Raw genomic sequence first — 16,855 nt, 5'->3', positions numbered from 1 at the left:
CTCCAGTGGGCTCATGGAGAGTGAGACATGGCTGAAATCAACTTAACAACACCAAACAACAACGAGATAGGTTACTCCTTACATTACTAATTTTGTCTGTTAATATTTAAATTCTAACTACAAATTAATCATATTTGTGTTTGATCTTGCATCTTAAAAAGTTTGGTTTTGCTATTTTATTTAAGTAAGGAAAACAGTTATAGTAACCTGTTCTGTAACTTTCCCCTAGAGTTCAGTACTATATTGCATGGATAACATGTGAAAACTGAATGAATTTATTTTATAAAATTATTTCAATTTGTAATTCAGACATTATATTTGATGACTTTCCAAATATGCCATGAAGACCTGAATTAAATTATCACTCCTGCAAATCCAACACAGGCTCATAGATTGTGACTTACTATAATGTACTGTGAATTACTACTTACTACTAACAGTTAAATCAATATTGTATTGAGGTTTCTTAATGTATATAGAATTTTTCATCAGTTTAAATGGAATGGTCTGTAAGTCAGGTGGAAAAGCCACAATTCTGTATTTCTTTATGACTATGGCTATGTATGTTTCATAGTCCACAAAACCCTCTATCACAAGTTATTTTGGTAGCTGAGAGTCATACCTTTCTGGAAGGAACACAGTACTTGGCACATAGTAAGTGCTTAATAAATGTTTGTTGAATTGAAAATTGAAGTAGAGTGCTGTGCAATATTTAGATGATGCCTGTGTCCATTTCAGAAATGTAGCATGCCATATGTTCTGACCAGGTATTACTTTTCCTCCCAGTAGTGAAACCAATTCTGCTTGAATTTCATAGTGTCTTTGTTTAAATCACTTCTCCTTCCCTCAAAGCATTCAGTGTATATATTACCAATGATTTATTGCAGTTGCATTCTTTGCCTTTTTCTTATTAGATTGCCTTGTTATTCTAGTGTGGAAAAACACATCTCTCTAAAATGTGGTTGATTTTTCATCTGGGTTCAGTCTGCCTGGGTGCCACAGTGACCCCACAATGTTTACAGACCAAGCAGATATTTGTTATGGAGGCTTATAATTGGCATCTTGCTGGTCTTGCTGAAGGTCAGGGCAGCTTGCAGAGCAAGCTTGGAAAACCCATCTTCTGTAGCCAATAAAAATTGAGAGAAAAAGTTGCATAATATCTTACGCCTTGTAAAAAGTTCAGCTCCTGTTTTCTTGGGGTTGTAAGAATCTAATGATTTAGTTTAATTTTAATTTACATGATCTTCCCCCATTGGGGGCTAATAAGCCCCTGAAATGAACAGTTTATATCTCCTAGCTTGACCTTGAGGACTGGGCCCAATTGAAGCCTGCACATCATTCTTTCCCCACTGCTGCTATGAGGTCATTCTAGACCAGTCCTGGCAGCTATGTCAAGTGTTTGGAGCCGCGCCTGACTCAGGCCAGTCTCGTTATTCTCACTAGGGATTTGAATGAGATGAGATACTTGTAGCCCATATAATTAGCAAGGGAAGTTTACTCAGCAATAGCATGCAAAAGATACTCAGCAAGAGTACAGAACAGGTTCATTTGTACAGAGTTCCCTTTCCCTCCCTCTTGGTCCAGTTCCTCACAGGGGAGCATCCTGCCTGAAGGGTGTGTTGATACTCACAGCAGGAGGGAATCCATCAAGTTTGATATGATTACTCAACGTGCTGGGTTTTAGATAACAGGGAAATTATGTCATTGTGCTGTTGTTCAAACTTAATTTCCCTGGACTAATCTAGTCTTGAGGACAGTTCCATTTGCCTTTTAAGGAAATTTATGGCACAAATGGTAAATTTCCAAATGCTTCTGAAACCTAATGTCATGATTATTACTCCTACCACTGGGTTGTAACCAAAGTTTAGTAAATTTGAGGAGAGAGACCTCCATGTTATTCTTATTTATTTATTTGTCTGTCTGTCTGTCTATCTATCTATCGATCTATTTATAGACAGTTGGGGTTAAGTGACTTGCCTGGGGTCACACAGCTAGTAAGTGTCAAATGTTTTGTCTGAGGCCGAATTTGAACTTAGGTCCTCCTGACTTCAAGGCCGGTGCTCTATCCACTGCGCCACCTAGCTGCCCCTATTCTTATTTAAAATTAAGGAAAAAACCCTCCAATTTTCAGAAAGCATAGTTATGTCACTGTTTTTAGATACAACTGAAGAGAATATTTAGAGATAACATTGTTAAAATAGAAATGTTTCATGTTTTTTTTTAAGGGCACCTTTTATTTGCTTATATCAGAATTCATGAAAGGATACATGATTTATTGGTTTTAAAAGTACTGCCACGGGGCAGCTCGGTGGCACGGTGGATAGAGCTCTGGCCTTGGATTCAGGAGGACTTGAGTTCAAATCTGGCCCCAGACACTTGACACTTACTAGCTGTGTGACTCTGGGCAAGTCACTTAACCCTGATTGCCTCACCAAAAAAAAAAAAAAAAGTACTGCCAGTCACAATTTCACAGTTAGAATGCAATCCAACAAACTCTGAGCACGTACTCGTGCAAAATGTTTTGTGATAAGAGCAAAAAGAATAAGATATTGTTTTTGACTACTGAGAACATATAATCTCTTTATAGAGGCAAAATATGCATATATAAAACAAAAATATCATTTAGAATGGTATATTTGTAACAAGGGATTTGTGAAGTTCACTTTTAAGGGGTTGATATATTTTTAGGGCAGATGAACTGGGAGACTTTGGAATCCCTGAGATATAGTGCAGTGTTTAATATATTACTTTTCACTGATTGACATTTATAAGTGATTCAAAAAAGATAACTGGATCTAAATTATGAGATACACACCCATAATAACATCCTGAGAAAGCTCAAAATTATACTTAGGTAATTTAAAGACTAACTTGTTTATTTTTCTGTTTTATCCTTTTTTTTTTGACAAATTAATAATAATATAATAACAACAACATATGCCATCCTACCTTTAGGTTGAATTAAAGAGAAAATACAATGACCAACATTCAAAACTAAGAGGTCTTTTACCTGGCCACCAGTGGTATGAAATTCAAGCTTATAGGGCCCTGAACCAGGCACTCGGCAGGTAAGTGGGGTTATGGAATGTAAGGTATATAATGATGAGCTCTCTGTCACTAAGACTATTTTGAAGATTAGTCATATTGCTCCATACCTTGTAATATATAGATGCAATAAAACCTTAATATCTCAGAACCCAATTAATACATATTTTGCAGAGGAAAAGTTTTAGAAAGCTGATATTACTGGAAAAACCCAAAGCCAATCAGTCAACAAATATTAATTAAGCATTTCATATGTGCCAGGCCCCATACTCAACAGTGAGGATACAAAGAAAGGTAAAACCATAGTCTCTGCCCTCAAGGAACTCACATTCTAATGGGAAGAGCAATATACAAAGCTTCCATAAATGGAAGCTAAACTCAGCAGGGAAGGCATTGGCCTTGGTGGGAGTGGTGGTAAGGGAGATGGGGATCAAAAAAAGCTTTGCACAGAAGTTAGCATTGGAGTAGAGTCTTGAAGGAAACCAGGAGACAGAAATGAGAAGGTAGAGAGTTTAAGGCAGGGAGGATAGCTAGTGAAAATGTATAGAGCTGGGAAATGGAAGGTTATTGTGAGAAGAATAGCAAGAAGGCCACTATCAGTGGATCATTAGAGTACATGGAGAAAACTAAAGTGTAAGATTAGAAAGCTAGGAAGGAGCCAATTTCTGAAAGGCTTTAAATAGAACATTTTATATTTAATTTGGGAGGTGACAGGGACCCACTGAAATTTGAATCAGAGAAAGGGGGAGGTGCCATGGTCAGATGTGTGTTCTAGGAAACTCACCTTGCCAGTTAAGTAGAGAATGACTTAGGGTAGGGAGAGACTTGAGGGAGAAACCAACTAACAGGCTAGGCACTGAAGAGTCCAGGGGTAAGGTGATGAGGTCCTGCATCAGGGTGGTGGCTGAATGAACTAGAGAAAAGGGAGTATATTTGAAATAGATTGTAAAGGCAGAAACAATAAGACTTCACATCAGATTAGTTATGTAGAGTGAGTTCAAGTAAGGAATGAGCATGACACTGATTTTGAGACTCTGGGTGACTAGGAGGGATGATCTTTTCTTTGACAGTAATAGGAAGTCTGTTAACATGTAGCATTTGAAGGGCAAGTTCAAAAAACATTCAGTGAAGCTGCAGGAAATACACTGGTTGGTCAGACCAAGCAAGAAACCATAAGAGGTGAATCCTGACAGTACTAGATCGCAGGAGATAGCTATAGAGAGGGGAAGAAGAGTGGCAGGTAGAGAAGGAAGATTGTGGCAGGATTGTATAGAAAAGCCACAAGGGAGAAACAAGTATTAAGGAGAGAAGAAAAGTAACCAAGGGAAAATCTTAGGATAGATAGAAGAAATCCTTTGATTCAATAATTATTTTTATATAAAAGGAACAATATGATATAGTCTACAAAGTTAAATCAGTTATGCATTTTTTAAAAAGTATACTTAAACGGATGAAGATATTTCTTTATTAAAAATATACATTAAAATACAACAAACATACACATATATAAAAAAATCTTCTGAAATATATCTTGGGATCAGTTCAGATGCAACCCAGTCTTCTACACCATCTACATCTATATGTGTAGCATTAGTGCTACATAATGAGAATTGAAGTTCACGAGCATAACTTTGAGACCTTGTGTTTAGCAAAATGCTGAATCATCAGAAAAGAAAGATCAATTAATGTTCAGTGCACATTTTTTAAGGCAGGAAAATATACTAGTATATTTTACCATAATCTTTTAGAGAAGGTTAAAATTAAAAAAAAAAGATTTGTAGTGATTAAAGGATTAACCAATATTAAATCATAAGATTCCTTTAGATTATTCCTTTGCTGGAACGTTCTGGTCAATCAAAATTTCACTTAACATAAAACTAGTCTAAACTTCATGTTTCTATTAGAGGTTAAAATAAAACTAATTTAAATACAATAATAATTAGAAATTATTAAAAAATTATATTTTATATTCCATACAAATGATAGTAATTGAAGAAAAAAAACCAGGAACCAGTATAACTATCTTTCTGGGTAACTTTTACGTTCCTCTCCTATCATCCAGTTTCCATTATAGGGATGTGTAACTGACATGTTTGGACCATCTCCATGCTTCTAGCTATCCAACTAAAATTTTTATTTTGTTTCATCACGTAATTTAACTCAAAATTTTTTTTTCATTGTTTTCTTGTAGGTGTATTCGGCATAAAAATGATTGGGGAGCTCTTATTTTAGTTGATGACCGCTTCAGGAGCAACCCAGATCGATATATATCTGGTAAAATGCTTAGTTAACAGTATAATGGAATTAATAATAACCTTTGTTATTTAATGGTGTCTATTTAAAGAAACATTTCTTGAGGTTGGAATACCCAGATCAAATATGAAAATGTTTATTTTGTTTTAAAATCCAGTCTTTTCATGAAGGTTGATATTATAAGCAAATTAGAGGAGAATAGAAAATTTTGCCTGTAAGATCTATGAATAAAGGAAGAGTTTATGCCTAAACAAAAGATAGAGAGGATCACATGAAATAAAATAGATAAATTATATGAAATTTAAAGGGTTTTGCACAAACAAAACTAATGCAGCCAGAACTAGAAGGAAATCAAAAAACTGGGGAAGGGGGGAATATACAGCAAGTTTCTCTGATAAAGGTCTCATTTCTCAAAAATATATGAAACTGAGCCAAATTTATAAAAATAAGAGCCATTCCCCAGTTGACAAATGATAAAAGGATATGAGCAGGCAGTTTTCTGAAGAAGAAATTAAAGCTTTCAATAGTTACATAAAAAATGCTTTAAATCACTTTTGATTAGAGAAATGCAAATTAAAACAACTCTGAGTTAGCACTTCACACCGATCAGATTGACCAACATGACAGAAAAGGAAAATGATAAAAGGATAAAGGGTTGTGGAAAAATAAGGACACTAATACACTGTTCATGGAGTTGTGAACTGGTCCAATCATTCTGGAGAACAATTTGGAACTATGCCCAAAGGGCTATAAAACGTTGCATGCTGTTTGACCCAACAATACTACCACTAGGTCTGTATCCCAAAAAGAACAAAGAAAAGGGAAAGGGTCCTATATGTACAAAAATGTTTATGGCATCTCCTTTGTGGTGGCAAAAAATTGGAAATTGAGGGAATGCCCATAAATTGAGGAATGGCCAAACAAATTGTGGCATATGATTATAATGGAATACTATTATGTTATAAGAAATGAAGAGCAGGATGGTTTTAGAAAAACTTGGGAAGATTTATATTAACTGATGCAAAGTGAAGCAAGCAAACAGGAAAACATTTTATATAATAACAGCAATCTTGTAAAAATAATCAACTTTGAAATTCTTAACTATTCTGATCAAGACAATGATCAAAGACAGTTCCAAAGGATCCATAATGAAAACTTTTATCCACCTCCAGAGAGAGAACTGATGAACTGTGAGTGCAGATTAAAGCATGCTCTTTTCTGTTACATTATGTTTCTTGCTTTTTGTTTTTTTTTTTTTTGTAGCATGGCTAATATGGAAATATGTTTTCCATGAAAAAGAAAAAGAAAACCCCGTCTTTTAAACATCATCTATTTCTGAAAACATCTTTGTTTGAAAACATCTTACTTGTCAGCATACCTTAAATCAGGTCATCTCTTTAGAGCTTTTCAGGATCTGAGATATGATAAACTTAATTTCTTTCTTTCTTTCCTTCGTTCCTTCCTTCCTTTCTATATGAGGCCATTGGGGTTAAGTGACTTGTCCAAAGTCACACAGCCAATGAGTGTTATGTGTCTGAGGCCAGATTTGAACTCTGGTCCTCCTGACTCCAGGGCCGGTGCTGTATCCACTGCGCCACCTAGCTGCCCCAATATGATAAACTTATAGGGGATTGATAGGTCCCAGATAGGTCCCAGCTTTCCCTCTAACTGAGCCTTGCTTCTTTAAGTGACAAAACATTTTCTATTTTAAGTATTTTTTATGGAAATGTTTCTCAGATAGATTACATACTTTGCTTCCTTCTTAAACACAATATACTAAACATAATTTAACCTTTTTTTTAGTGAGTCAGGGTCATAATTGTTATTCTGGATCAAGCCTAACCTCAGCCAGTCCAGTAATTTAGACTCAAGGGTTAAAATGCAACGAGGCACATTCATGGACCATAAAATGCAACAAAAACAACTTTAGTAATCACAAACAATTAAAAGCATACAACTTCTAATTAAAAAGGATATAGAAATGCTATTCTCCTCAGTCTACACAGTCACCAGGTCAGGAACCCAGGAAGAAGATCCCCTCGAAGAGTTGGAGCTCAGGAATAACCTCTGAAACAATTCTTCCCTGGACTTGGCCTCTTCTAAGTCAGGAAGTAAAAAAACCTGTTGAGTAGCCCCCTCAAGTTACCAGCCCAAAGCCATGCCCTAGATAGGGCATCAATGGGTCGGGGCATCCAGAGCGGAAGGGGGTAAGATTGAAGAGGACAAAGGGAAAAGTAGGGAAAGAGACCTGGATTGAATGAAGGCAGAAACCTCAGAGGCCCCTCTCCTGCCATAGCCCCCAGTGTCTTATACTTGGGGCCCTCACAAAAAAAAAAACAAAAACACAGTTCCTACCACAATTGTAAACATCAATTATTATGCTTTGCTGGGATACTGGAGGCCCTCTGAGGTTGCTGAGAGGTGCTGGGCAAAACTGCTATATGAAATGACCCCAGGCTGCTCTGATTTCTTTTAGTTCTTGTATGTGCTTATGTACTGTCAAGCTGTCAGCTGTTACATCTTATTGTTGATAGTGTACTTGCTTCTAGCACCTTCTCCTCCTAATTTGCCTAATCTGCTTATGGGATAGGAAACAGATAAAAGGATCTGTTAAAATTGTGTATAAAACAAGTGATGAGCTGAGGGGTCTGTGGATGAAGTACACAGGAACAAACTGTGACATTTTATTTACTCAACGATTTGTACTCCTTTTCTGTGATTTACAGTACATTCTGGGCAATAAAGTTGCTGAGAAAGTGGCCTTTGCTTAAGTGAGGTGTAACTGTACTTTAAAAAGAAAAAAGGTACTATATGTGTCCAGGAGGAGGGATGTAGTTGAATGGAAGACAAGGGTTTTTTTTTGAGAGTAGAGCTGTACAGGGGCAGCTAGGTGGCCCAGTGGATAGAGCACTAGCCCTGGAGTCAGGAGGACCTGAGTTCAAATCCGGCCTCAGACCAAACACTTCACACTTACTAGCTGTGTGACCCTGGGCAAGTCACTTAACTCCTATTGCCTCCAAAAAAAAGAGAGAGAGAGAGAGAAAGAATGAGAGTAGAGCTACGCAGTAGAGAAAGTAGATACTTGCGTTTTTGCTTTAGTTCATTATTAAATTCATCTTCCCAGTGTGTCACCAACACAATCTCATTCAACTTCATGCTGAGAAGATGCAAGTTGAGTTTAAGCAAGAAATGAGGGAAATACTTTGTCCTTTTTTATTGCCATTAAAGCTTAACATTCTACTTTAGACTTAATCTATATCATCAGGATACCTAGTTTTGAGCTTATTTCACATATGGCATTGTAACTGTAGGTTTAAATTTTGCTTTTCCTATACAGTTGTCGTCGTTGTTGTTGAGTCATCTAGTCATGTCCAACTCTACATTTTCTTGGCAAAGATACTGGAGTAGCACAAAAGTGCTACAATGAATATTTTGGTAAATAAGAGGTTTTTATTTCTGTTTGACCTCCTTGGAGGTAAATGCCTAGCTATGGAATGTCTGGGTCAGAAAACATTCAAATTTCCCTCTCCAGTTCATTTTGCATATGAGGAAACTGAGGCGAACAGGGTTAAGTGATGTGCCCATGGTTGCACAACTAGTAAGTGTCTGAGGCTGGATTTGAACTCAGATCTTCCTGACCCCAGGCCTGATGTTCTATTTACTGCACCACCTAGCTGCCCAACCTTAGTCACATAGTTCAGTTGTTTTTTTCAGTCATGTCTGATTCTTTGTGACCCCATTTGGGGTTTTCTTGGCAGAGATACTGGAGTGACTTTCCATTTTCTTCTCCAGCTCATTTTCCAGATGACGGAACTGAGGCAAACAGGGTTAAGTGACTTGCCCAGGGTTATAGCTAGTAAGCTAGTCTGAGGCCAGGATTTGAACTCACCAAGTTGAATCTTCCTCACTTCAGGCCCAGCATGCTACACAGTGTGCCATTTAGCTGCCTCCAAACGTCAATCATGGCATGTTAAAAAAAATTTTATTGTTACTTCTTTTCACATCATTCATTTTCAAATATAACCCTTTCCAAATATAATCCATTTCTAGTATAATTCCCAATATAACATCCTCTACCCGTGCCTCCCCTTGTAACAAAGATTTGAAAAAGAAAAAGGGAAAAAGTTCAACATAATCAGTCAGCACATTGACCTCATCTGATAGTATGCACAGAATATTCCACCCCCATAGTCCTGTCCCCCACCTCTGCAGGGAAGAGATGGAGGTACCTTTTCTCAGCTCTTCCATGGGTCCAAGTATGGTCATTTAATTGCACATCTTTCAATTTAATTTTATTAGTCTTTTTGCTTACATTGTCATAGTTGTGTTTTCCTCATTTTGCTTACTTCAACTGTGTCCGTTTAAAGAAGTCTTAACATCTTTCTCTGAATTTTTCATATTCATTGCTTCTCACAGTAAAGTAATAATTCATTAGTTTGTTCAGCCAGTCCCCCATCAGTGGAGACCTACTTTATTTCCAGTTCTTCGTTATCACAAAAGTGCTACAATGAATATTTTGGTAAATGAGAGGCTTTTATTTTTGTTTGACCTCCTTGGAGGTACATGCCTAGCTGTGGAGTGTCTGGGTCAAAGAACATCCAAATCACTTTTTTTTTAAAGCATAATTCTAATTGCTTTCCAATATGATTGGACAGGCTTACAGGTCTACCAACAGTATTTTTAATTAACATTCAGATTGATACAAAAATTTAACTATCAGTATTAATGTTGAATTTATTTCTTTTATGAGGTTGTTGCCCATGATGTTTTAAAAAGTAACCACTTTTAATTTCAGGCTGAGAAATAGATAACTAAAGATAAATAGCTGTTAAATGCCAATATCTCATCAGCAGGTGGAGCTCAGATTCCTTTATATTTCTAATAGTAAACAAGAGCTTTATACAAGGCAGAAGACCAGCTCTGCTTGCAGAAAGCTAGAACTGAAGAAACAACTATATAATTTTCAAATGCATTTAAGTTGGAAGAATTTAAAATTTCTCCACAATGCTATTCTTTCTATAAATAAAAACATAAAAGATACAGAAAGGAAACTTCCCAATTTAGTCTTACAGATTTCTTTATTCAAAATATAAGATCAACTTAAATTTTTAGCATATGGCTTAGGTTTATCATAAGGAAAATTGAATTGCATCATTTTATATTATTTCTGAGAGTATTTTTTTTACCTTTCTCAGACACCGAAAGCCTGTTGAAAAACTGTCAGATGTACAAAGGGTCATACATGCACAGATTGAGAGCTGTCAGGGACCTGAGAGGTCATTTAATCCAACATCCCCTAATCCCACTGCCTTTCATAGATGAGGAAACTGATGCTAAAAGGTTATTATTTACTCAAGGCAACACAGATTGCACTAGCGGATGACCAAATTATAGATTTTTAGAGTAGTTATGGCAGAACTAGAGATTTACTTTTCTACTGTGTCACACCATCTTTGTTTTCTTTTCATGTCTCAGGAATGCCAATACAGTGATAATAATAATAATATTAATACTAGCATTTATATAGTGCTGACTTTGTGCTAGGGGCAGCTAGGTGGTGCAGTGTTAATTTTGACACTCCTACAGAACTGTGAAGGTATCCAGTTGTATTTGGAAGAAAATTAGTGATGAAACTAATGAAAATATGGAATCTTGATTTGATCTCTGTGAATAGGATAAGTGCTGCAATGGATATAATGTTGAACTTGGAGATAGCAAATCCTGAGTTCAAATGCTGCTCAGACACTTAGTAACTGTATAATCCTGTATAATTCACAATTTCTCCCAGCCTGAGTTTCCTTGTGTATACAATGAAGATCATAATACCGCTTGTCTTACAGGGTTTTAATAAAGATAAAATGAAGTAGTATATGTAAAATGTTTCTCAAACATTAAAGCATTGTGTAAGTGTTAGTTATCCTGAACAACAACAATAATAATAATGAATTCAATTTAGTTACTTGGTGTGGGAGACATTGTTGGTCTCCTTCCTCCCTCTTCCCACCCCCAGTTTCTCCAAATAATAAGAGGCAACTTTGTCTGTGTAATAGTTTTTCTTTCCTGAAATAAAACGTTCTGAACTCCTGTAAAGCAAAACATGCTACTTTAAAAGAATCAAAAAGTTCATTTTGTGTTTCTTCTGAAAGTATAATCAAGTCATCTAAACAATTTGATGTTTTAACATGGTTATTCTTTCTGGGTTTGCTTTTTCCTAGGACTTTGCAAATGGGTTCGGCAACAGATTAAGCACCATGCAACTTTTGAGAGTGCATTGGAGTCCTTGGCTGCATTTTCTAAAAAGCATCAAAAAGTCATTGATGTGTCATCCCCAAGTAGTAACAAGTCTGCACAAGAAGTGGCCTGTTCAAAGGATGAGTCCTCAACATCTTTATTAGAATCAACAATTCACCTATCACCAAATGTTCTTGAAGAAGATGAAAGGAAACCTTTTGTCCAGGAATTTCAGGCTTCTGCAGTGATGGCTATGGAGCTCAAAATACACAGTCACCCAAGTAACATCCTCACAGCCCGGAATACAAGTATGTGTCAGGGAATCACAGCATTAGAGCTTGGAGGTCAGCCAGTCCAACACTTTCATTTTGTAAATCAAGAAACTGAGGCCCTGAGAGATTGTGCCTTAAGGTCACACATCTTCTGACCCCTAGTCCATTAGTCTTTCCACACTCTAGGACATTGCTAATTCTAAAGAGAAACATCTATTTCATCTTAATAAAGGAGGGGCTGATTAGACAACAGCTTATCTAAAAATGATTCAAGGATTTTAATGGAGTGCAAGTTTATTTTGAATCATTATTGTAAAATGACAGCCAAGAAAACAAATGTGATCTAGGGCCTCATAGCTTCTAGGAGTAAAGAGATGATCATTTCATTGTCCTGTGCTCTGGTTAGACCATAACTGGAGTATTATGTTCAGTTCTCAGTGTCACAATGTAGGAAGGATATTAGATAAACTAGAGAGTGTTTAGAGGAGGGTAACCAGGAGAGTAAAGGGCCTTGAGTGCCCTTATTATGTAAGAATCCATTGAAGGCACTGGAGATGCTTAACCTGGAGAGAGAAGACTCAGAGAGAATTTGAGAGCTATCTTCAGTATCTCAAGGGCTCTCATGTGGAAAAGGGATTGGACTTACTCCATTCGATCCCAGAGTTCAGAACCAGGGACAAGAGGTAGATGTTGCAAAGAAACAAATTTAGGCTTGATATCAGGAAAAAACTTCCTAGGAATTAGAGTTACCCAAAAGTGGAGTGGCCTGCCAAAGGAGGTAGTGGGTACTCCTTCGTTAGAGGTCATCAGACAAAGGCTGAATGACTGCTTGTGGAGTATGGTCTGGGGGAGTGGAAGGTGGGGAGGATTCAGTTCTGGATATAGGCTAAACTAGATAGCCACTGAGATCCCTACCGGCTCTGAGATGCGTGATGCACGGATTCAGAGTTGTGATTCATCCCCTTTGCCAAAAGTCCTGCCTTACAGACGGTGAGTCAGAAAAACGACGGGACTTCTCATGGCAACCATTTTCTGTAACTGGTATTGCCGAGTCCTTCCCACCTGTCCTTCCTTTTCATTGCCACTACAACTATCCCATTTTGGGCCCTCATCACGCCTTTCCTAGACTGTAGCAGTAGCCTGCTGACCGGTCTCTTATCCATCCTTTCCACCGGACCCAAGTAATCTTCCTACTGCACTACTCTGATCACATAACTCTCTTTTGAGAAACCCTCAGAAGCTACTTATCACCTACCAAATAAAGCTTATTACCCTTCCCAACATTCAAAGCCTTCTACAATTTGGCTCCAACCTGCTTTTCCAGCTTGAATTTACACCATTCCCCTTCATGTATTCTGTATTTCAGCCAAACTATACTGTTTGTCCACCTGCCTTCTGCTGTCTTTGTGCCTTTACTCTGTACCCTCCCACATGGAGAAGTGCTTCTTCTCCCTATTCCCCACCCTCTCTGCCTGTTGAAGCACCTCTCTTCCTTTAGGATTTTTCCTCCTCCTTGAAGCTTTCCCTGATCTTTTCCCTCTTCACACTTCTCATGACACTATATGTGGTGAACAGTGTGGCATATGGGAAGTTTGTAGTCATAGGACCTAGATTTAAATCTCAGCTTTGCCACTTACTATCCATATGACCTTGGAAATGTCATCTAGCCTCTGAGCGTCTGTTTCCTAATCTGGAAAGTGAAAGGGTTGTGCTAAATCATCTTTAAGGTGCTTTCTAGCTTAAATTTTATGATTCTATTTACCTCTGCTTTGGACATTCCAAATTCTGCCTTGTATTATAGTTATTTGTATAATCTTTATTGTTGTTAATATAGCCTACTCACTAAACTTAGTAAATTAGGATATTTATTTCATATATTTTACTTCTATCCTAAATAGAAAACACTGGATTGCCAGTCAGGAGACAGCCCTGACTCTTACAGTGATAAACGGTGAAATTAGACAGGACACGTCCTTTCTCTGGACCTCTGTAGGATAAATAGCTGGTCTTTAATGTTATCTGCCTTTGATTCTACCTTTACTATGTAGCTTTTAATTGTTTATTTATAAAATGTGATCATCTTACTATAGTAATGGTCAGGATAAGCAGAGGGAAGAAATTAAAATGATCTTTTTTTCCCTTAATGTTCACAGATGATTCATTGTTGTTGGAATATTCTCCACAGAAAATAAAGAGGGAAAATTTTTTAATATCAAGATCCACAAGTCCAATCTTCAGTAAACAAATAGAAAGCAATAGCTGTCCCAAATCTGACTCTGTGAAGAGAGATTTTACCCCTAAGTCACTGACTTCCGTACTTGTGCACACATTTTCAGAGAACCATGACATCAATATTGTCCCTTCCAGAAAGGAGAAGAGGGAAAGTACAGTCGGTCTGTCTCTCACCAATAGAGGCCAGTCTTCGTCCCTGTCAGGAAACATACCATTTGGCCCAGGCCCACAGTCAGAAACCATTTCTTCATCAATTAAAAGGACCAATGCTGTTAGTAAAAAAGATCCTGCTGAACAGCTTCTGTACCCTGAAGAAGCCCTGGATCGAGACATTGATCTTAGTCCTGTATGTGGAGAAGCTGAATTTTCCAATGTGAATGTAGATATTGAAACAACAGAAGAAGATGAATCTGTCTATTTCACACCGGAACTTTATGATGCTATAGAATCAGATGTAGAAGAAAATGAAGAGCTACTTGAAACTGGTGGAATAAATCAGAAGACTGAAAATTCAGATTACATTATAGCAAAAAATCTTTTGGAAATTGGATGTGCCAAAGGAATGGGTTCAGATCACACAGACATGAGGTTGAATAGAATCATGCAAAATGAAGAACATGAAGTTGACAACATTAGTAATAATGTAAAGGCAGCTAATATACATGAACATGAGCTGGAAAGAACTCAGGAAATGGATACCATAGGTAACATCAGCACATGACCACCATGCTGTTTAAGGTTTCTGGACCAAACTTCAGTTTAAATGATTGCTCTACCTCTGATAAATGATATAGATGCTTCCAAAAAACAGCAGGCAGCCTCATTTTCAAGCTAAGTTTTTAATCACTGTTTAAAATGGCACCTGATTTTATAAACTCTTATTTTCTAGTTGAAAGGGCATATTATGCTATTTTCCAGTTTGTTTTTTGAGGTGATACACACAAAAATAGTTTCTTCTAGAAAATCTTTCTTGTCAAAACAGATTCCACATTTAACATGGTAAAGAATATGTGGGTTTTCTTAGCCTGCCTCCAATTTTACTTTAGCACTGAAATCTTGTAATCCCCTCCTTCTCTTATTTCATATTTACATACAAAGTTCAGAGATTACCTCTTTTGGGGATGTCAGTCCTGATTCACTTGTTAATTTTACCACACACCACGTAATAGTCCTCTGGTATGCCCTTAATCAGCTTCTCTCTTTAAAGTTCATATCAGATTCTTTTGCCAGCTTGTGATAAATTTAAAATAGCAGTTAAGGTAATGCATGTATTTTTAATTAAAACTTATTTTACCCTCTTTGCATGATAAGCTGAAACCAGTAGAATTTGTAAACAAACTTTTATAGTGTCACATCAAGCTTCAAACGACCAACCCTGACATGTTCAGGCAGGCTGAAAAATGAGCCGAAAGATAAGAGTACAATTAAAATGTGCCCCCTTGTGGCCACATCAACGTCGAGCCTGTTATTTATTGCTGCCCTCATTTCCAGTAGTCCAAAAATATAGTCCAAAAACGTCTGTGAATGAACATTTATTCCTCATCAAAAACAGTTATTGAAAAATATGCTTTGCTGTATCATCACTTTGAAAACATACTGACTTTTTTATAGGAAGTATTCTTTCATTGGATAGATAGTTATCATAGAATTTAGATTGTATCAGGACCCTAAAGAACATCTGGTCTAGACCCTCTCATTTTAAAGATAAGGAACTGAGGACTAGCGACCTTAAGTGATCAACCCAAGACCACACAAGTTTTAAGTACCAGAGCTGGGATTCAGACCCAGTTCTTTTGGCTCCAAATCCACTGTTGTTTTTCCCACCATACTATATCATGTCACTCTTCCTCTCATCGTTGAAATTGAAAGTGCCTTTCAGATTATGTTTGTGTTTTCTGATATCTTACAGAGCAAGAAACCAGTAGATTTCTTATCAAGAAATGGGAAGTTATACATAACAACTTTAAACACAGTTCAAAGAGATTTAGTTTTATTGTTCACCAGTTAAAGGTTTTGGATTCCCAAAATAATTCCTCTTGATACCTTGTCTTTTCCTTTTATTTACCATTGGTAATTGACTGTAAACAATAGATTGAAAGTAATTTTTGTAATCATAGGATCATGATTTTTAGATCTGGAAGGATCCTCAGACCTAATCTAATCCCATCATTTTACAGTTGAGGACCCTGAGATACAGAGAAGTTAAGTGACTTGCCTAGGTCATATAGGAAATAAATAGCAGAGATGAGATTTGAACACAGGTCCACTCACTCAAAATCCTGTAACCTTTCCATTCTACTGAATAAGTTAATATATGTTAAGCTTTGAAAAACTTAAAGCACAAGTCACTTCTCTTTAAGCCCTTTTCACACATTTGTAAAATTAGGAATTTGAACTTAGTTATCTCTAGGGTTTTTTCTAGCTGTCATATTCAATTCAACAGACACAAGTGCTTGCTGGGTACAAAGTACTTTGTTGATATTCTACTAGGAATGAATTTAAATTGGATTTTGACAGATTCTTAAAAAACAAATATACTCAGACTTATAATACACATTAATCCTGTCTCAGTCAGAACAGACCCTAAGGTAAGCTGTCCTTTATCCCAATAATTCTGCCTTTGCTCAAAGTTTACTTGGATCTCCTGTTTAGGAATTGCCTTGGAGCTGATTTATGAGATCCACAAAATCAATTCCATTATGTTATAAGCAGTGCTCATTCTTGACCCCAAGCAAAAAGTTAATCACTGATTTCCTTTAATAGACGATTGAGTGATTTGAGGCTGTTTCCCCCCAAAATGAAAATTTTCCATTTTAGAGAAT

General features: G+C 36.8%; 1 protein-coding gene across 2 annotated transcripts in view; it reads left to right on the top strand.

Annotated features, from left to right (window-relative positions):
- The window catches only part of BRIP1 (BRCA1 interacting protein C-terminal helicase 1), a 217,730-nt gene extending 201,494 nt beyond the window's left edge, over positions 1-16,236 (top strand). For both annotated transcript variants that reach the window (XM_027870565.1, XM_027870564.1), the window contains 4 exons: positions 2,956-3,068; positions 5,237-5,319; positions 11,514-11,837; positions 13,955-16,236. In XM_027870565.1, coding sequence (XP_027726366.1) covers positions 2,956-3,068; positions 5,237-5,319; positions 11,514-11,837; positions 13,955-14,754 — 1,320 coding nt within the window. In that variant the 3' untranslated portion in view covers positions 14,755-16,236. The remainder of the gene's footprint in view (positions 1-2,955; positions 3,069-5,236; positions 5,320-11,513; positions 11,838-13,954) is intronic.
- Positions 16,237-16,855: the final 619 nt, after the last annotated feature.

The sequence above is a fragment of the Vombatus ursinus genome, unplaced genomic scaffold (genome assembly GCF_900497805.2).
Source record: "Vombatus ursinus unplaced genomic scaffold, bare-nosed wombat genome assembly UNPS02014797.1, whole genome shotgun sequence".
Taxonomy (NCBI): Eukaryota; Metazoa; Chordata; class Mammalia; order Diprotodontia; family Vombatidae; genus Vombatus; species Vombatus ursinus.
The sequence above is the reverse complement of the archived record's forward strand: the minus strand, read 5'-3'. Positions and strand labels throughout refer to the sequence as shown.